The 21,850-nt window shown below is 46.7% G+C and overlaps 1 protein-coding gene across 2 annotated transcripts; it reads left to right on the top strand.

Moving 5' to 3' along the window:
• Positions 1-1,775: 1,775 nt before the first annotated feature.
• Positions 1,776-20,070, top strand: txndc12 (thioredoxin domain containing 12 (endoplasmic reticulum)). Of its 2 annotated transcripts, XM_020471862.2 has the most exons (7): positions 1,776-2,510; positions 15,231-15,291; positions 15,538-15,590; positions 15,677-15,750; positions 17,870-17,939; positions 18,901-18,984; positions 19,090-20,070. In XM_020471862.2, the coding sequence occupies exons 1-7, from the start codon at positions 2,414-2,416 to the stop codon at positions 19,164-19,166; spliced, it is 516 nt and encodes a 171-aa protein (XP_020327451.1). In that variant the 5' UTR covers positions 1,776-2,413; the 3' UTR covers positions 19,167-20,070. The 2 variants fall into 2 exon arrangements, 1 of the variants encoding a protein (XP_020327451.1); XR_004205729.1 differs by having other exon boundaries at positions 1,994-2,510; positions 17,870-18,984; positions 19,090-20,069.
• Positions 20,071-21,850: the final 1,780 nt, after the last annotated feature.

The following is a 21,850-nucleotide window of genomic DNA, read 5'->3' as shown; positions in this document are numbered from 1 at the left end:
CGTTTTACTGTGGATATAGATATTTTTGTACTGGTTTCCTCCAGCATCTTCACAGGGTCATTTGCTGTTGTTCTGGGATTTATTTACACTTTTCACACCAAAGTACGTTCATCTCTAGGAGACAGAACGCGTCTCCGTCCTGAGCGGTATGACGGCTGCTTGGTCCCATGGTGTTTATACTTGCGTACTATTGTTTGTAAAGATTAACGTGGTACCTTCAGGCGTTTGGAAATTGCTCCCAAGGATGAACCAGACTTGTGGAGGTCTACAATTTTTTTCTGAGGTCTTGGCTGATTTCTTTAGATTTTCCTATGGTGTCAAGCAAAGAGGTACTGAGTTTGAAGGTAGACCTTGAAATACATCCACAGGTACACCTCCAATTGACTCAAATGATGTCAATTAGCCTATCAGAAGCTTCTAAAGCCATGATATCATTTTCTGGAATTTTCCAAGCTGTTTAAAGGCACAGTCAACTTAGTGTAGTAAACTTCTGACTCACTGGAATTGTGATACAGTGAATTATAAGTGTAATAATATGTCTGTAAACAATTGTTGGAAAAATTACTTGTGTCATGCACAAGGTAGATGTCCCAACCTACTTGCCAAAACTATAGTTTGTTTTAACAAGACATTTGTGGAGTGGTTGAAAAATGAGTTTTAATGACTCCAACCTAAGTGTATGTAAACTTCCGACTTCAACTGTATATCTTAACATGAATACACTAACTGTAAATCGCTCTGGACTAGAGTGTCTGCCAAGTGACTAAAATGTAAAAATGTAAATGTGAATAGTTATTTAAATTATGTTTCTGTATTTTATTTTCAATAAATTTGCTAACATTTCTAAAAACATTTAGAAATCGAATCAGATTGTATTTGTCACGTGTGCTGAATACAACAAGTGTAGCCCTAACCGTGAAATGCTTACTTCCAAGCCCTTAACCAGTGTTGGATCCTGTGTTTTACATTATAGCCATTACCATAGATATGATTGAATATTATCTGCTGTTGGCTTGTGTGGATGTATGTATGTGTTATGCAACATAGCTGACTTGAAACATTGTTAAAAGTATCAGGGCCATGGGACTTTCTCATGATGGAAAAATACAGAGAAGCATGAAGACAGGAACTGTTGAAATTAGTTGGGAGGGGGGCACATTCAGAGCGGGGTGTTGCGAGAACAAGCGGTCTTTTGTTAGATAACAGGAGCCAGGTGCGAGATAACGGTATGGAGCATGAGAGCCTGGATGTTCTTCACAAGCAACATTTACATCTATCAACAGAAGCGCCAAGAGGCGGGGACCCGCCTGAGCGCCTGCAATAGGCTGGGCAAGTTTAAACCACGCCCAGTCTCTACTGTGATAGGCCAACAGACGGGTTGGAACTGTCTATCACAGTATAAAGAATACTGTTTTACATACGTCTTGTCAGTTCTCTGTTCTGCCCTGCATTTGCCATTTATTACTTAGCTACTAAAAAATACATAGTATAAAATCGGTGACTCATTGTTATATTTATCCTGATACCAGATTTGAATTTACGCAACCCTAACACCAGCAATGCAGTTTTTAGACAATAGTTAAGAAAATATTTCCTAATATTTCCTATAGTAACACAATAGAATAACAATAATGAGGCTATAATATACCGGTACCGAGTCAATGTGCGGGGGTACAGGTTAGTCGAGGTAATTTGTACATATAGGAAGGGGTAAGGCATAGATAATTAACAGCGAGAAGCAGCAGTGTAAAAACAAAAGGGAGGAGGGAGGGTCAATGTAAAAAGTCCGAGTGGCCATTTTATTAATTGTTCAACAGTTTTATGGCTTGGGGGTAGAAGCTGTTAAGGAGCCTTTTGGACCGAGACTTGGCACTCGCTCCGGTACCGCTTGCCGTGTGGTAGCAGAGAGAACAGTCTATGACTTGGGTGACTGGAGTCTTTTTTGGCCTGAACATTGTGGGTTATTGTGTGTAGACGGGTGAGAAAAAACATCTATTGAATCCGTTTTGAATTTAGACTATAACACAAACATTTTTGGACTAAGACAAGGTGAATGAATACTTTCTGAAGGCACTGCAGACTGTACAAAGAAGAAACGAGGACTTGTATTTTGAAGTTCGAACCGCTCCACTTCACTTTTTCCTGTTCGTCACTAGTTAACACAGCCACAAAGTCAAAGTCAATTTACAATTAATATATAATTTTAAACCTAATCCTAACAACCAAACGGTTGACTTTATGTCCAACCCTAACCTTAAAAGCCAAAAAGCCAAAATTTTTATAGCCAATTTAGATTTTGTTGCTATGGTAACTGGTGGAACCCCTTTTTCCTATCCAACCGAACATCACTTCCGGTTTATTTCACCGTGCGCGCTCTTAGTTTGTTGGAAGAAAGGCCGACACAGCTACAAATATGCAGTCCCCTCTTGTCAACATCGCTTTGTTGTCCTCTTATGTTTTATTTTCTCTGACTCATATTCAGAAGGTTGCAGCTGAGGCGAATGCGAGAGGTAAGACAGTCAAATGTAGCTTCGGTGGCAGCTCTGAAAACTAACGTTATTGTAACAATCATCAGGTCATGCTAACAAGATTTTTGCTTGCTAGCTGTTTGAGGGTCGTCACTAGTTACCACATCCACAAAGTCATACTTATGTCTAAACTCCGCCTATACTGAACATGTATCCAACTAAAATGTAATTTTGAACCAAACCTTAACCACACTGCTAACCTTATGCCAAATTCTATCTTAAATTAAGACAAACGAATTTGTGTTTACAGGAATTATTTTGACGATCGAGCCAATTCTGACTTTGTGGCTGGGGTAAATAGTAACAACCCAGTTTGAGTTATCTAACTTTTTAAAAGCTTTATCAGCTTTGTGTTGTCGACGACACACTGTCTCGCCCGTAGGCTACCTGTATATTGCAAACAAACCTCACCCATGTCTCATTGGGTGTGGTGGTAATCTGATTAATCATGCTGTAGTAATAGACATGTATTTTTAGTATTACATTGTTATTGGGTTTAAAGCTCCAAGAACCGCATTTCACGTGACTTCGAAAATTGAAACAATGAATTGGTATACAGCCTTAATTGGTATACAGGCTAATGCCTGCAAAATCGTGTAAATGTTCCTAACAAGCCAGAATGTTGAATAAGATTACATACAAATTTACTCTACCAGTTGTCTGTACAGTTTGTCCTTCAGCTGCTCGAAATTTGACATAAAATATCCACAGGAATATATGATTTACCTGACCTTTTAGAGAGCTGGTAGGGAGGTACTGTATATGATTTGGTTAGGCACCTTGGTAAAGTTAGTTTTATATACAATATTCTCTCATCAATAGCTATTGAACCAAGCATGCCATGACAATGTTATATTTGGAATCAGGGGAGGATATAAAAAAAAAAAAGTTTTGAGTAGTTGGACACACCGCAAAGACAACCGGTAGAGTATGTTTTTAAAATGTAATTTTATTAAACATTGTCTTTTAATGAACATATACACACTTTTACTTTCGGGCTGTATATATCAATGAATTGGTTATTACAGCCTGATTAATCAGACTGTATGTGGCTAATCCAATAATGGACTGAAGGATCCTAATGTTACTGCTTATAGTCCAAGGACTTTCGTTTCGAGGCAAATACAAATTTCTAAACGTGAATCGATTCCCAATTACGTTACGGCTCTAAAAACATAAAGCCCTCTACTTTGTCCATATCACATCAAAATAATTTCACAAATGCTAAATATACACTGTTTTGAAACCCATTTTTAATACAGTATTTTTCAGTGACAACACGTTTGTGGTGTCAGTCTTCCGTTTACACACAGGTGTTAGGAGACGCAATATTGGCTTATTAACACAAGTAGTCCACTCTGTCTGTCTGTTTTCCATAAACAAGCACCGTGACATGAAGATCATGGCAGTGGGTGGGAAGTGTAACCCTATTTAACTCGGCAAGTCAGTTAAGAACAAATTATTATTTACAATGACAGCCTACCCCGGCCAAACCCGGATGACGCTGGGCCAATTGTGCGACGCCCTATGTATGGGACTCCCAATCACGAGTGGTTGTGATACAGCTTGGAATCAAACCAGGGTCTGTAGTGATGCCTCTAGCACTGAGATGCAGTGCCTTAGACCGCTGCGCCACTCGGGATCCCCGAGCTGAGCTGTATTGTACATAATATTAAACAGCATATAAAGATGCAGAAATGTATAATTTAATTGTATTTATTTCAAGGCTATAGCCTTCAAAGAAATACATTGAGAAGCATTTGCGAGTGTGACACACTAGGCCGATGGGCACAAAGTGCTCAGCATTTAAACATTTTAGTTACATTAAATAATCTATGCATTGCGCATATAGTCTGTGATTTACTTAGAATTAAATACACATTAAACTCAATGTAATTTAGTGCTCATTTTAATTCATTTTTATAAACACGAGATTGGTCAGTTTGTGCCTTCAGGCTCATGGGATGGTAGAGCATCCTCTCCTGACTGTAGACCCACTGGGGATGCTAAACACACTTTTGGCCACGCTTGTCAGGCTGGGCAGAGATGCAGAGTTATTTTTAAAAATTCTTCTGTAGGTAGGCCTAAAAGGTTTTTAGGCAAAATAACTCAATCAAAAAAGAAACGCTCCTTGAATGTGGAAATATGCCAGGCCCATTGGGCCAAAATCAATTATACCATATTGTATAGATGAACTAAACGTTTTAAGATATCTGATTGTTTTATAAAGGTTTATAAATACTTTGCTACAATGACACACTTAGTTTTATATACCCACCTTGTTCCTTTCTGTTAGCATGTGCATGTAGGAAGTACACCATCATGTGTTCAGTGTCTTTTCAGATTCAACAATGGTTATTTTAGTGGTGGACACGACATCACCCTCTCTTGCGATGTAGTGTGGACACTAGAGGTCGACCGATTATGATTTTTCAACGCCAATACCGATTATTGGAGGGCCAAAAAAGCCACAACCGATTAATCGGCCGATATTTTATTTATTTTAACTTAATATAATACATAAATAAAATCAATTAAGCCTCAAATAAATAATGAAACATGTTCAATTTGTTTTAAATAATGCAAAAACAAAGTGTTGGAGAAGAAAGTAAAAGTGCAATATGTGCCATGTAAAAAAGCTAACGTTTCAGTTCCTTGCTCAGAACATGAGAACATATGAAAGCTGGTGGTTCCTTTTAACAGGAGTCTTCAATATTCCCAGGTAAGAAGTTTTAGGTTGTAGTTATTATAGGAATTATAGGACTATTTCCCTCTATACCATTTGTATTTCATTAACCTTTGACTATTGGATGTTCTTATAGGCACTTTAGTATTGCCAGTGTAAAAGTATAGCTTCCGTCACTTTCCTCGCTCCTCCCTGGGCTCGAATCAGCAACACAACGACAACAGCCACCTTCGAAGCAGCGTTACCCATTCAGAGCAAAGGGAACAACCACTCCAAAGCTCAGAGCGAGTGACGTTTGAAACGCTATTAGCGCGCGCCAACTAGCCAGCCATTTCACTTCGGTTACACCAGCCTCATCTCTGGAGTTGATAGGCTTGAAGTCATAAACAGCGCAATGCTTGACGCACAACGAAGAGCTGCTGGCAAAACGCACGAAAGTGCTGTTTGAATGAATGTTTACGCGCCTGCTTCTGCCTACCACCGCTCAGTCAGATACTTAGATACTTGTATGCTCAGTCAGATTATATGCAACGCAGGACACGCTAGATAATATCTAGTAATATCATCAACCATGTGTAGTTAACTAGTGATTATGATTGATAGTTTTTTTATAAAATACATTTAATGCTAGCTAGCAACATACCGTGGCTTACTGCATTCGCGTAACAGGCAGTCTCCTTGTGGAGTGCAACGAGAGAGAGGCAGGTCGTTATTGCGTTGGACTCGTTAACTGTAAGGTTGCAAGATTGGATCCCCCGAGCTGACAAGGTGAACATCTGTCGTTCTGCCCCTGAACGAGGCAGTTAACCCACCGTTCCTAGGCCGTCATTGAAAATCAGAATGTGTTCTTAACTGACTTGCCTAGTTAAATAAAGGTATAAATTAAAATAGGCAAATCGGCGCCCAAAAATACTGATTTCCTATTGTTATGAAAACTTGAAATCTGCCCTATTTAATCGGGCATTCAGATTAATCGGTCGACCTCTAATGGACACGACATCACCCTCTTGCTATTTGTCCTTGTCTTTGTAAGTCACCTTGATTTAGCACCTGTGTGTGTTTTTAAAAATCAGTTTATTTATGAAAATATTTAGCGAACTCAAGGGGGCTATTAGTAGCGCACAAGTAGACTACAAATGCATGCCATGAACTGGTGAAGTGAGCGTTACTGGAGCGAAGTTGGAGCGGGCCAGACGACAGACGGAATCTTGCTCTACACTCCAGTCAAATTGAAGTTGGAGCGGGCCAGACGACGGACAGAATCTTGCTCTACACTCCAGTCAAATTGAAGTTGGAGCGGGCCAGAAGACGGACGGAATCTCCAGTCAAATTGAAGTTGGAGCGGGCCAGAAGACGGACAGAATCTTGCTCTACACTCCAGTCAAATTGAAGTTGGAGCGGGCCAGACGACGGACAGAATCTTGCTCTACACTCCAGTCAAATTGAAGTTGGAGCGGGCCAGAAGACGGACGGAATCTCCAGTCAAATTGAAGTTGGAGCGGGCCAGAAGACGGACAGAATCTTGCTCTACACTCCAGTCAAATTGAAGTTGGAGCGGGCCAGAAGACGGACGGAATCTCCAGTCAAATTGAAGTTGGAGCGGGCCAGACGACGGACGGAATCTTGCTCCACACTCCAGTCACGTGCTCCAGAGAAGTCAAGTGAGAGGAAGCTCCAGCCATCCTTGTGTTCCCCCCCCCCCCCCCACCACCAGTTAGCTTTCATTGTGTTAGCTAAAGGCCAGTATGCGTCCTTGTTGATATATAAGTACATATTTCATATCTTTCATGTGTTTTTGTCAGCAACGATAATGTCATATTTTATGGTTGCGTTAATTAGTAGTTTCTACCGCGAGTTAGCTACTGTGAGCTGGCTAGCTCTGTTTTGGTTGTCATTTCATTTCGGATGTTTAACCCAGTATTTGTACAGGATAATGCCCCCCCCCCCAGTGCGTTTGTGTATATGTCCTGTAATTGTAGAAGTGTATGGTACATAATTCTATGGGTATTACATTGTGTTTAACTGTTTAGAGGTATTCCAGTTCGTTATGCTGTTGTAGCCCTGTACTGAAGATGACGGTGCTGTGGTTTGTAGTACAGGTGCGGTGGAACCCCTAATTGTATTGTGCTGAATGGTCCTGTATAGCATTAAGTCATCAGTCACGTTGTATTGTGCTGAATGGTCCTGTATAGCATTAAGTCATCAGTCACGTTGTATTGTGCTGAATGGTCCTGTATAGCATTAAGTCATCAGGCATGTTGTAGTCATGCATGTTGTTTATAAGGTGTGAATTGGAGATATTCTGTCTGTCGCTAGTGACTCTTCATTTATCTTCTTCATGCAGTCTATCTGTTAGTGGAATTCTAAATTCCTCTGTATTATTTCCCAATCAGAATTAATTACTCTGTCAATGCATTCTAAAGGGATTGTAAGACCCAATATTTTTATAAGAAATGGACAGAGCCCCGGTCTTAAAAGTCAGGTAACGACGTTTAATTCAAGAGAGTACTGCCACACACACATTTTTCCACAGGTTATAAACTGAAAATGACGTCAGCGTTTTCTAAATGTTCTATCTCTTCATGACACTGGTAGAGAGGCCCTATAGTTCACGAGCCTTCCCTCCGTGCCTGAAGTCAAGGTCAGTCCTTGTAAATCAGCATTCTAGACAGTCTGGAGATAGTTCATTCATTTGTACAAGGAACAGACCGTCATTGTTACTAAACTCCTGACTATATTATATACAATTGGGAATGGGACAGTACATAATAGCATTTGGACTAGTCAGTTCTGATCAGAATGTATACATAATTTGTCATTTCAACCATAATTTCCTCCAACACTATCACAGTGCCGTCCCTTTTGTCACCAAAGCCCCATATACTACCCACCATTGTGACCTGTACACTCGTTGGTTGGCCCTCGCTTCATACTCGTCGCCAAACCCACTGGCTACAGGTCATCTACAAGTCTCTGCTCGGTAAAGCCCCGCCTTATCTCAGCTCACTGATCACCATAGCAGCACCCACTTGTAGCACGTGCTCCAGCAGGTATATCTCAATTGTCACCCCCAAAGCCAATTCCTCCTTTGGTCGTCTTTCCTTCCAGTTCTCTGCTGCCAATGACTGGAACGAATTGCAAAAATCTTTGAAGCTGGAGACTCCTATCTCCCTCACTAGCTTTAAGCACCAGCTGTCAGAGCAGTTTACAGATCACTGCACCTGTACACAGCCCATCTGTAAACAGCCCACCTATCTACCTACCTCATCCCCATACTGGTATTTATTTATTTTGCTCCTTTGCACCCCAGTATCTCTACTTGCACATTCATCTTCTGCCGATCTACCGTTCCAGTGTTTAATTGCTATATTGTAATTACTTCGCCACCATGGCCTATTTATTTCCTTAACTTACCTCATTTGCACTCACTGTATATAGACTTTTTGTTTTCTTTTGTTCTACTGTGTTGTTGCATGTTTGTTTTGTTTATTCCATGTGTAACTCTGTGTCGTTGTATCTGTCGAACTGCTTTGCTTTATCTTGGCCAGGTCGCAGTTGTAAATGAGAACTTGTTCTCAACTAGCCTACCTGGTTAAATAAAAGGTGGAATAAAATTTAAATAAATACATTTAGCTCTTTACTTGCGCACACACACAATGTGGTGCTGTACTGTGCTTGTCCATCTATAGCGGGATTTTAAACCACCTCAATTGGAATCCCAACTGTCATCTGTACCTTTCTCAGAGAAAGATATATTTAAAAATAAATAAATATATATATATATATTTCTATATCAAAAAGATATAAATGAAAAGGATTGTCTCCCGTTTTCAACACTGGCACCCTCCCCATGCGATGATAGCAGGACAGCTTTTTTCTAAAATATTTTCTGAGGTTGGAGAACACCTTGGGAGGGATCTTAGACTATTCCTCTATAGACGATCTGTCCAGATCCTTGATATCCCCTCTTGTATTCAAACCACTGGTCTGAAATGGGGATAAAGTCAGGAGACGGATGACTTGTTGATTTTGTGGTCAATTAACCACTGCTTTATCAAGGGTGCCAGTAATTTAAGAGGTGACTGTGATTGGTCTAGATAATATCTACGTTAAGGTCCTAGAGGGTAGGTGTCCATTTTAGAATAGAGCAAGAGTCCTGGTTAGAAGGACTCTTGCGTGTGTCTAACGTGTGTGTCCTGGGGGCTGGCTCTAACGTGTGTGTCCTGGGGGCTGGCTCTAACGTGTGTGTCCTGGGGGCTGGCTCTAACGTGTGTGTGTGTCCTGGGGGCTGGCTCTAACGTGTGTGTGTCCCCTGGGGGCTGGCTCTAACGTGTGTGTGTGTCCTGGGGGCTGGCTCTAACGTGTGTGTGTGTCCTGGGGGCTGGCTCTAACGTGTGTGTGTGTCCTGGGGGCTGGCTCTAACGTGTGTGTGTGTCCTGGGGCTGGCTCTAACGTGTGTGTGTGTCCTGGGGGCTGGCTCTAACGTGTGTGTGTGTCCTGGGGGCTGGCTCTAACGTGTGTGTGTGTGTCCTGGGGGCTGGCTCTAACGTGTGTGTGTGTGTCCTGGGGGCTGGCTCTAACGTGTGTGTGTGTGTCCTGGGGGCTGGCTCTAACGTGTGTGTGTGTGTGTCCTGGGGGCTGGCTCTAACGTGTGTGTGTGTCCTGGGGGCTGGCTCTAACGTGTGTGTGTGTCCTGGGGGCTGGCTCTAACGTGTGTGTGTGTCCTGGGGGCTGGCTCTAACGTGTGTGTGTGTGTCCTGGGGGCTGGCTCTAACGTTTGTGTGTGTCCTGGGGGCTGGCTCTAACATGTGTGTGTGTCCTGGGGGCTGGCTCTAACGTGTGTGTGTGTCCTGGGGTCAGGACTGGGGGCTGGCTCTAACGTGTGTGTGTGTCCTGGGGTCAGGACTGGGGGCTGGCTCTAACGTGTGTGTGTGTGTCCTGGGGTCAGGACTGGGGGCTGGCTCTAACGTGTGTGTGTGTCCTGGGGTCAGGACTGGGGGCTGGCTCTAACGTGTGTGTGTGTGTCCTGGGGTCAGGACTGGGGGCTGGCTCTAACGTGTGTGTGTGTCCTGGGGTCAGGACTGGGGGCTGGCTCTAACGTGTGTGTGTGTCCTGGGGTCAGGACTGGGGGCTGGCTCTAACGTGTGTGTGTGTCCTGGGGTCAGGACTGGGGGCTGGCTCTAACGTGTGTGTGTGTGTCCTGGGGTCAGGACTGGGGGCTGGCTCTAACGTGTGTGTCCGTCCTGGGGTCAGGACTGGGGGCTGGCTCTAACGCGTGTGTCCGTCCTGGGGTCAGGACTGGGGGCTGGCTCTAACGTGTGTGTCCTGGGGTCAGGAGGGGGGTAGCTGGCTCTACCGTGTGTGTCCTGGGGGCTGGCTCTAACGTGTGTGTCCTGGGGTCAGGACTGGGGGCTGGCTCTAACATGTGTGTGTGTCCTGGGGTCAGGACTGGGGGCTGGCTCTAACGTGTGTGTGTCCTGGGGTCAGGACTGGGGGCTGGCTCTAACGTGTGTGTGTGTGTCCTGGGGTCAGGACTGGGGGCTGGCTCTAACGTGTGTGTCCTGGGGTCAGGACTGGGGGCTGGCTCTAACGTGTGTGTCCTGGGGTCAGGACTGGGGGCTGGCTCTAACGTGTGTGTGTGTGTCCTGGGGTCAGGACTGGGGGCTGGCTCTAACGTGTGTGTGTGTCCTGGGGTCAGGACTGGGGGCTGGCTCTAACGTGTGTGTGTGTCCTGGGGTCAGGACTGGGGGCTGGCTCTACCGTGTGTGTGTGTCCTGGGGTCAGGACTGGGGGCTGGCTCTACCGTGTGTGTGTGTGTCCTGGGGTCAGGACTGGGGGCTGGCTCTACCGTGTGTGTGTGTCCTGGGGTCAGGACTGGGGGCTGGCTCTAACGTGTGTGTCCTGGGGTCAGGAGTGGGGGCTGGCTCTAACGTGTGTGTCCTGGGGTCAGGAGTGGGGGCTGGCTCTAACGTGTGTGTCCTGGGGTCAGGACTGGGGGCTGGCTCTAACGTGTGTGTCCTGGGGTCAGGAGTGGGGGCTGGCTCTAACGTGTGTGTCCTGGGGTCAGGACTGGGGGCTGGCTCTAACGTGTGTGTCCTGGGGGCTGGCTCTAATGTGTGTGTCCTGGGGGCTGGCTCTAACGTGTGTGTGTGTGTGTCCTGGGGTCAGGACTGGGGGCTGGCTCTAACGTGTGTGTGTGTGTGTCCTGGGGTCAGGACTGGGGGCTGGCTCTAACGTGTGTGTCCTGGGGTCAGGACTGGGGGCTGGCTCTAACGTGTGTGTCCTGGGGTCAGGAGTGGGGGCTGGCTCTAACGTGTGTGTGTGTGTCCTGGGGTCAGGAGTGGGGGCTGGCTCTAACGTGTGTGTGTGTCCTGGGGTCAGGAGTGGGGGCTGGCTCTAACGTGTGTGTCCTGGGGGCTGGCTCTAACGTGTGTGTCCTGGGGGCTGGCTCTAACGTGTGTGTGTGTCCTGGGGTCAGGACTGGGGGCTGGCTCTACCGTGTGTGTGTGTCCTGGGGTCAGGACTGGGGGCTGGCTCTAACGTGTGTGTCCTGGGGTCAGGAGTGGGGGCTGGCTCTAACGTGTGTGTCCTGGGGTCAGGAGTGGGGGCTGGCTCTAACGTGTGTGTCCTGGGGTCAGGAGTGGGGGCTGGCTCTAACGTGTGTGTCCTGGGGTCAGGAGTGGGGGCTGGCTCTAACGTGTGTGTCCTGGGGTCAGGAGTGGGGCTGGCTCTAACGTGTGTGTCCTGGGGTCAGGAGTGGGGGCTGGCTCTAACGTGTGTGTCCTGGGGTCAGGACTGGGGCTGGCTCTAACGTGTGTTTCCTGGGGGCTGGCTCTAATGTGTGTGTCCTGGGGGCTGGCTCTAACGTGTGTGTGTGTGTGTCCTGGGGTCAGGACTGGGGGCTGGCTCTAACGTGTGTGTGTGTGTGTCCTGGGGTCAGGACTGGGGGCTGGCTCTAACGTGTGTGTCCTTGGGGTCAGGAGTGGGGGCTGGCTCTAACGTGTGTGTGTGTGTGTCCTGGGGTCAGGAGTGGGGGCTGGCTCTAACGTGTGTGTGTGTCCTGGGTCAGGAGTGGGGGACTGGCTCTAACGTGTGTGTGTGTCCTGGGGGTCAGGAGTGGGGGCTGGCTCTAACGTGTGTGTGTGTCCTGGGGTCAGGAGTGGGGGCTGGCTCTAACGTGTGTGTGTGTCCTGGGGTCAGGAGTGGGGGCTGGCTCTAACGTGTGTGTGTGTCCTGGGGTCAGGAGTGGGGGCTGGCTCTAACGTGTGTGTGTGTGTCCTGGGGTCAGGAGTGGGGGCTGGCTCTAACGTGTGTGTGTGTGTCCTGGGGTCAGGAGTGGGGGCTGGCTCTAACGTGTGTGTGTGTGTCCTGGGGTCAGGAGTGGGGGCTGGCTCTAACGTGTGTGTGTGTGTCCTGGGGTCAGGAGTGGGGGCTGGCTCTAACGTGTGTGTGTGTGTCCTGGGGTCAGGAGTGGGGGCTGGCTCTAACGTGTGTGTGTGTGTCCTGGGGTCAGGACTGGGGGCTGGCTCTAACGTGTGTGTGTGTCCTGGGGTCAGGACTGGGGGCCGGCTCTAACGTGTGTGTGTGTCCTGGGGTCAGGACTGGGGGCTGGCTCTAACGTGTGTGTCCTGGGGTCAGGACTGGGGGCTGGCTCTAACGTGTGTGTCCTGGGGTCAGGACTGGGGGCTGGCTATAACGTGTGTGTGTGTGTCCTGGGGTCAGGACTGGGGGCTGGCTCAAACGTGTGTGTCCTGGGGTCAGGAGTGGGGGCTGGCTCTAACGTGCGTGTCCTGGGGTCAGGAGTGGGGGCTGGCTCTAACGTGTGTGTGTGTCCTGGGGTCAGGAGTGGGGGCTGGCTCTAACGTGTGTGTCCTGGGGTCAGGAGTGGGTGCTGGCTCTAACGTGTGTGTGTGTCCTGGGGTCAGGAGTGGGGGCTGGCTCTAACGTGTGTGTCCTGGGGTCAGGAGTGGGGGCTGGCTCTAACGTGTGTGTGTGTCCTGGGGTCAGGACTGGGGGCTGGCTCTAACGTGTGTGTCCTGGGGTCAGGACTGGGGGCTGGCTCTAACGTGTGTGTCCTGGGGTCAGGACTGGGGGCTGGCTCTAACGTGTGTGTGTGTCCTGGGGTCAGGACTGGGGGCTGGCTCTAACGTGTGTGTGTGTGTCCTGGGGTCAGGACTGGGGGCTGGCTCTAACGTGTGTGTGTGTCCTGGGGTCAGGACTGGGGGCTGGCTCTAACGTGTGTGTGTGTGTCCTGGGGTCAGGACTGGGGGCTGGCTCTAACGTGTGTGTGTGTCCTGGGGTCAGGACTGGGGGCTGGCTCTAACGTGTGTGTGTGTCCTGGGGTCAGGACTGGGGGCTGGCTCTAACGTGTGTGTGTGTCCTGGGGTCAGGACTGGGGGCTGGCTCTAACGTGTGTGTGTGTCCTGGGGTCAGGACTGGGGGCTGGCTCTAACGTGTGTGTGTGTCTTGGGGTCAGGAGTGGGGGCTGGCTATAACGTGTGTGTGTGTCCTGGGGTCAGGAGTGGGGGCTGGCTCTAACGTGTGTGTGTGTGTGTCCTGGGGTCAGGACTGGGGGCTGGCTCTAACGTGTGTGTGTGTCCTGGGGTCAGGACTGGGGGCTGGCTCTAACGTGTGTGTCCTGGGGTCAGGACTGGGGGCTGGCTCTAACGTGTGTGTGTGTCCTTGGCTCAGGACTGGGGGCTGGCTCTAACGTGTGTGTGTGTGTGTGTGTCCTCGGCTCAGGGTATTCATCTCCTGGCCAACACCACCTCTTCTCTCCTGTCATCTGCCTCATGCCTCTCTCCTGTGTCTGTGCCTCATAGTTCCCCTGTGAAACCTGTAAGGGAGACAGTAGGGATTCATGTTTGCGAAAGTTCCAAGGGTCAAGTATTGAAACAAACACCATGCAAGAGGCTGTGTGTGTGTGTCCTCTACTCACCCAGTTATTTCTCTTGTGCTTCCAGCAGTCAGGTTGGAGTCTCGTCTGCTTCTCTTCTGTTCATTGGCCTCAACTGGTCTACATCCTTCTCTCGTTGTCTTCAATGTCCAATGTCTCATTCCAAAATCATGGGTATTAATATGGAGTTGGTCGCCCCCCTTTGCTGCTATAACAGCCTCCACTCTTCTGGGAAGGTTTTCCACTAGATGATGGAACATTGCTGCTATAACAGCCTCCACTCTTCTGGGAAGGCTTTCCACTAGATGTTGGAACATTGCTGCTATAACAGCCTCCACTCTTCTGGGAAGGCTTTCCACTAGATGTTGGAACATTGCTGCTATAACAGCCTCCACTCTTCTGGGAAGGCTTTCCACTAGATGTTGGAACATTGCTGCTATAACAGCCTCCACTCTTCTGGGAAGGCTTTCCACTAGATGATGGAACATTGCTGCTATAACAGCCTCCACTCTTCTGGGAAGGCTTTCCACTAGATGTTGGAACATTGCTGCTATAACAGCCTCCACTCTTCTGGGAAGGCTTTCCACTAGATGTTGGAACATTGCTGCTATAACAGCCTCCACTCTTCTGGGAAGGCTTTCCACTAGATGTTGGAACATTGCTGCTATAACAGCCTCCACTCTTCTGGGAAGGTTTTCCACTAGATGTTGGAACATTGCTGCTATAACAGCCTCCACTCTTCTGGGAAGGCTTTCCACTTGTTGTGGGGACTTGCTTCGATTCAGCCACGAGCATTAGTGAGGTCAGGCACTCTCTAATTTCACCATGCATCTATATCGACAAAGTATAATTTTTAAATGGAATCTTTTTCTGAGACCTAGTTAGTTTGGTTACAATGTTCATAGAACACAAACCAACCTGCAGTCATTATCAGCATAGTAAAATCACGTTACCGGGAACAAAGCATGCGAGATTCACTGTGTGCAGTTCCCAGCAATGATCCCCTCGTTCCTTTCAGCGAAGATAAAAGACCCACCCCATGTCCTAGTTAACCAGTTACGTAAACAGCCGACAGCTTGACACAATAACTTGACACTATCGAATGTGATTCTCCTCCCAGGGTTCGGAGACAACATCCACTGGAGGAGTCTGGACGATGGGAAGAAGGAGGCAGAGGCCAGGTGAGGATATGTAACCACCTGATATAAACACTTCTCTGGAAGAGTTAATGGGGTTGTGTTCACTAGGAACCAAAAATGGAAGCAACCTTGTTTTTGAGTCTAAAGTTTATAGAAATGTTTTGCCCCTTGTCCCGATCTAATGAATATATCCCACCTCTCTTACAAGATAGATGTCAATTGTATGGAACCATTGGGGGAGTTTTGTGGCCAGTACTTTAAACACGATGACTTTTATTCTCTTCACAGTGGTCTACCACTGATGGTTATCATTCACAAGACCTGGTGTGGAGCCTGCAAAGGTACAGACCTTCCCCTTATATAATAACCTGATATACATTTACCTTGCACGATGAAGCCATCATCACGTTCAGTTTTCTGCCTCCAGCTCTGAAGCCCAAGTTCGCCGAGTCCAAGGAGATCTCTGAGCTGGCTCACAACTTTGTCATGGTCAACCTGGAGGTGAGGATAATGGACTGTGTAACATAATTGAAAAAATACCCATCAAAATCTGTCGGTTTAAGCTAGAGAGGTTTTTTATTGTTGCATGGGCTGCATCCCAATCTGCCTTCCACACCTGCGTTGAAAGGTGGCAGAGTTAGAGCCGTGTTTGTCAGACGACTAGACCCCCCCCCAAAAAAAACTCTTGCAAACACCATGTTGTTCTCCGTTTTGCTCTATGATCCCCACAAGTGTCACAAGACTCATCTGAAGGTAAACCCCTATAAACAAATGGAAGTATGAAGGTAGTATTGTGCCACCAAAAATGAGGGGTTAAATATGTCCCAAATATATATATATATTTCCTGAGCTTTCTTATTTCTCCTAGATATAGGACAAGACACTTCAAAAGCTTATTCCAATCGATACATTTTTTTTAAAACTTCTTTTGTTGTTGCCATTTATGAATGTTATTCTTTGTGTTTCTATGGGCTAAAGGCCAAATAAAATATTTTCTACCTAAAGGGGTGCTAAAATTTACGTTGTGTTATAAAGTAACCACATAAAGTGCATTCAGAAAGTATTCAGACCCCTTGACTTTTTTCACATTTTGTTACGTTAATGCCTTATGTATTAAATTATTTTTCCTTTTCAATCTGCAATCAGTATCCCAATGACAAAGCAAAAACAGGTTTTTAGAAATGTTTTAAAACGTATAAAAAATTAGCAGATTTTACGTAAGTATTCAGACCCTTTGCTATGAAACTTGAAATTGAGTTCAGGTGCATCCTGTTTCCATTGATCATCCTTGAGATGTTTCTATAACTTGATTGGAGTCCAGCTGTGGTAAATTCAATTGATTGGACATGATTTGGAAAGGCACACACCTGTCTATATAAAAGTCCCACAATTGACAGTGCATGTCAGAGCAAAAACCAAGCCATGAGGTCGAAGGAGTTGTCCGTAGTTCTCAGAGACAGGATTGTGTCAAGGCACAGATCTGGGGAAGGGAACATTTCTGCAGCATTGAAGGTCCTGAAGAACACAGTGGCCTCCATAATTCTTAAATGGGAGAAGTTTGGAACCACCAAAACTCTTCCTAGAGCTGGCCAACCCACCAAACTGAGCAATAGGGGAAGAAGGGCTTGGTCAGGGAGGTGACCAAGAACCCTACGGTCACTCTGGAGATGGGAGAATGTTCCAGAAGGACAATCACCGATGCAGCACTCCACCAATCAGGCCTTTATGGTAGAGTAGCCAGACAGAAGCCATTATTCAGTAAAAGGCACAGGACAGCCTGCTTCGAGTTCGCCAAAAAGAATATCTGGTCTGATGCAACCAAGATTGAACTCTTTGGCCTGAATGCCAAACATTATGTCTGGAGGAAACCTGGCACCATCTCTACGGTGAAGCATGGTGATGGCAGCATCAAGCTGTGGGCATGTTTTTCAGTGGCAGGGACTGGGAGACTAGTCAGGCTTGTGGGAAAGATAAACAGAGAAAAGTACAGAGAGCTCCTTGACGAGAACCTGCTCAGGACCTCAGACTGGGGCGAAGGTTCACATTCCAACAGAACAACCACCCTAAGCACACAGCCAAAACAAAGCAGGAGTGGCTTCTGGACAAGTCTCTGAATGTCCTTGAGTGGCCCAGCTAGAGCCCGGACTTGAACCTGATCGAACATCTCTGGAGAGACCTGAAAATAGCTGTGCAGCAACGCTGCCCATCCAACTTGACAGAGCTTGAGAGGATCTGCAGAGAAGAATGGGAGAAACACATTGGTGCGGCTGGCTTCCGGGTTAAGAGAGCAGCGTGTCAAGAAGCAGTGCGGCTTGGCAGGGTCGTGTTTCGGAGGACGCATGGCTGTTAACCTTCTCCTATCCCGAGTCCGTATGGGAGTTGCAGCAAAGGGACAAGACTGTACCTACCAATTTGGATATCACGAAAAAGGGGTAGAAAATACTAAGTGGAAAAAATGTATTTTCATGGGGTATTGTGTGTAGATTGAGAGGGAAAAAAATACTTAATCTATTTTAGAATAAGGCTGTAACGTAACAGAATGTGGGTATAGTCTGAATACGCTGTAGTACAGGTCCCTATGTCACTACTATTATGAATTAACACAATGTTACGTTCTTAGGATGAGGAGGAGCCTAAAGATGAGGCATATAGTCCTGATGGTGGATACATCCCCAGGATAATGTTTCTAGGTAAGAACCCCTACAGTCCTGATGGTGGAGACATCCCCAGGATACTGTTCCTAGGTAAGAACCCCTACAGTCCTGATGGTGGATACATCCCCAGGATAATGTTCCTAGGTAAGAACCCCTACAGTCCTGGTGGTGGAGACATCCCCAGGATAATGTTCCTAGGTAAGAACCCCTACAGTCCTGGTGGTGGATACATCCCCAGGATACTGTTCCTAGGTAAGAACCCCTACAGTCCTGGTGGTGGATACATCCCCAGGATAATGTTCCTAGGTAAGAACCCCTACAGTCCTGGTGGTGGAGACATCCCCAGGATAATGTTCCTAGGTAAGAACCCCTACAGTCCTGGTGATGGAGACATCCCCAGGATAATGTTCCTAGGTAAGAACCCCTACAGTCCTGGTGGTGGAGACATCCCCAGGATACTGTTGCTAGGTGAGAACCCCTACAGTCCTGGTGGTGGAGACTGTTGCTAGGTAAGAACCCCTACAGTCCTGGTGGTGGAGACATCCCCAGGATACTGTTGCTAGGTAAGAACCCCTACAGTCCTGGTGGTGGAGACTGTTGCTAGGTAAGAACCCCTACAGTCCTGGTGGTGGAGACTGTTGCTAGGTAAGAACCCCTACAGTCCTGGTGGTGGAGACATCCCCAGGATACTGTTGCTAGGTAAGAACCCCTACAGTCCTGGTGGTGGAGACTGTTGCTAGGTAAGAACCCCTACAGTCCTGGTGGTGGAGACTGTTGCTAGGTAAGAACCCCTACAGTCCTGGTGGTGGAGACTGTTGCTAGGTAAGAACCCCTACAGTCCTGGTGGTGGAGACATCCCCAGGAGACTGCTCCTAGGTCTCTACATAATAAGTTATTGTTTGAGAGGCTACTAAAATGGTAGGTATTTTTTATTCATAAATGTCTGTGCTCCCAACCCCCAACGCTGTCTACAGTCCTGTTCCTCTCTACCCCATAGACGCCAGTGGTAAAGTCCACCCTGAGATCACCAACAAAAACGGAAACCCGAACTACAAGTACTTTTACAGCAACGCAGACCAAGGTGAGAATCACATATTATAGGTTTGGATGATGATGGTTGAATCATTGCAGTTCCTTGCTTAGGTCAATCTTCTGACGGCTCCTTTTCCCCCGTGTGTGTCTGTAGTTGTGTCTGCTATGAAGCAAGTTCAGGAGAAGTTGACAGGAGATGCCTTCAGGACCCACATTGAAGACGAGCTGTAAGGTGGTAGGATAGGTGGGGAGAGAAGGCTGCAGAGTTCTACCTGAAGGTGTCCTCGTTCACCTCACTCTCACATGCTTACTGCACTCCGAAGGCTTTTTAAACAAGTGAGCAGATGTACATTTCAGGGCTCTCTTTCCATCAGTGTGCATTAGGTTGATGCTTCCACTTTCTCTCCTCACCCTTAACCGGTTGAAAGTTACTGTCCAGAAACCAACTCTTAAAAAAAAAAAAAATTGTTAACGTTTGTTTCAGTACCTCACAATCCGTAAGACCACAACACACTAGTTGTTTCAACTGTATAGTACTCTAGAGTGTGAATGAATGGGAGTCCCATCTTGGTCAACCAAAGCAAACCGTCCATCTGACACACAGGTGCACAAGTTTAGTTTCTCCATCTAACTTGTTTTTAATGGTAAACTTTTTGATTTAATCCATCCACATAGACATTTAATTTGAGGTTGAATACAGGCCATATAACAACTCTGTAGAAGTTGATCAACAGAACAGGTGGACCCATAAACTGTCCTGCATTTTAAAACACACACTTACACACAAGACTTCCAGACGGTAAGAGTTCTTTCAACTTTAACGTGCTTCCAACGGTTCATTTTTGAAACACTCGCTCCGTCAATGTATACAAGGGGCCTAGAATTCTCTCTCCTTTCTTTTTCAAATCAGTATATCAATAAAATGTTGAATCTGGGGCAAAATGTTCAATTGCTATAAATGATTTTGTGGACCCCCCTCCCCTAAGCGGCTCATAATTCTGACTGACTAGACCAAACTGCTTTCTGTGAAGAATAGAAGGAACACTAGATGTGATAAGTCTTGTCATGCTGGATTTTTTTTTTTACATGTATGTACACAGCCAAGTGTTAATAAAGTTTGCTGGGTGGAATGTTCTGGAATGTGCTGGGTGGAATGTTCTGGAATGTGCTGAGTGGAATGTGCTGGAATGTGCTGAGTGGAATGTTCTGGAATGTGCTGAGTGGAATGTGCTGGAATGTGCTGAGTGGAATGTTCTGGAATGTGCTGAGTGGAATGTGCTGAGTGGAATGTGCTGGGTGGAATGTTCTGGAATGTGCTGAGTGGAATGTGCTGGAATGTGCTGAGTGGAATGTTCTGGAATGTGCTGAGTGGAATGTTCTGGAATGTGCTGAGTGGAATGTGCTGAGTGGAATGTGCTGAGTGGAATGTTCTGGAATGTGCTGAGTGGAATGTGCTGAGTGGAATGTTCTGGAATGTGCTGAGTGGAATGTGCTGAGTGGAATGTTCTGGAATGTGCTGAGTGGAATGTTCTGCAATGTGCTGAGTGGAATGTGCTGAGTGGAATGTTCTGCAATGTGCTGAGTGGAATGTTCTGCAATGTGCTGAGTGGAATGTTCTGCAATGTGCTGAGTGGAATGTGCTGAGTGGAATGTTCTGCAATGTGCTGGGTGGAATGTTCTGCAATGTGCTGAGTGGAATGTGCTGAGTGGAATGTTCTGCAATGTGCTGAGTGGAATGTTCTGCAATGTGCTGGGTGGAATGTGCTGAGTGGAATGTTCTGCAATGTGCTGAGTGGAATGTTCTGCGTGGAATGTTCTGCAATGTTCTGCGTGGAATGTTCTGCAATGTGCTGAGTGGAATGTTCTGCAAGGAATGTTCTGCAATGTGCTGGGTGGAATGTTCTGCAATGTGCTGGGTGGAATGTTCTGCAATGTGCTGGGTGGAATGTGCTGAGTGGAATGTTCTGCAATGTGCTGAGTGGAATGTTCTGCAATGTGCTGAGTGGAATGTTCTGCAATGTGCTGAGTGGAATGTTCTGCAATGTGCTGAGTGGAATGTTCTGCAATGTGCTGAGTGGAATGTTCTGCAATGTGCTGAGTGGAATGTTCTGCAATGTGCTGAGTGGAATGTTCTGCAATGTGCTGAGTGGAATGTTCTGCAATGTGCTGAGTGGAATGTTCTGCAATGTGCTGGGTGGAATGTTCTGCAATGTGCTGGGTGGAATGTGCTGAGTGGAATGTTCTGCAATGTGCTGAGTGGAATGTTCTGCAATGTGCTGAGTGGAATGTTCTGCAATGTGCTGAGTGGAATGTTCTGCAATGTGCTGAGTGGAATGTTCTGCAATGTGCTGAGTGGAATGTTCTGCAATGTGCTGAGTGGAATGTTCTGCAATGTTCTGCGTGGAATGTTCTGCAATGTTCTGCGTGGAATGTTATGCAATGTACTGGGTGGAATGTTCTGCAATGTGCTGGGTGGAATGTTCTGCGTGGAATGTTCTGCAATGTGCTGAGTGGAATGTTCTGCAATGTACTGGGTGGAGTGTTCTGCGTGGAATGTTCTGCAATGTGCTGAGTGGAATGTTCTGCAATGTACTGGGTGGAATGTTCTGCAATGTTCTGAGTGGAATGTTCTGCAATGTGCTGGGTGGAATGTTCTGGGGAAAGCTAATGTAGTACTTGTCTACACCAATATGACGACTTCAATGCTCGTGCAAGTCGCCCTGGATAAGGACGTGTGTGAAATGACAATTTAGCTAATGCTTTTATCCAAAGCGACTTTGGGCTCTATTCAATCTGGATCGTGAACTAGAAATAAAGGTGGTTTGCGACATCGCCTTTACATTTCAATCTCGCCGTAACGTTTAACCTCTGATACGGCCTTAGTCATGCCACGTACAGAAAACATGTATCTAACT

This window comes from Oncorhynchus kisutch, linkage group LG27 (genome assembly GCF_002021735.2).
Source record: "Oncorhynchus kisutch isolate 150728-3 linkage group LG27, Okis_V2, whole genome shotgun sequence".
Taxonomy (NCBI): Eukaryota; Metazoa; Chordata; class Actinopteri; order Salmoniformes; family Salmonidae; genus Oncorhynchus; species Oncorhynchus kisutch.
This window is presented reverse-complemented; position numbering and strand designations above follow the sequence as displayed.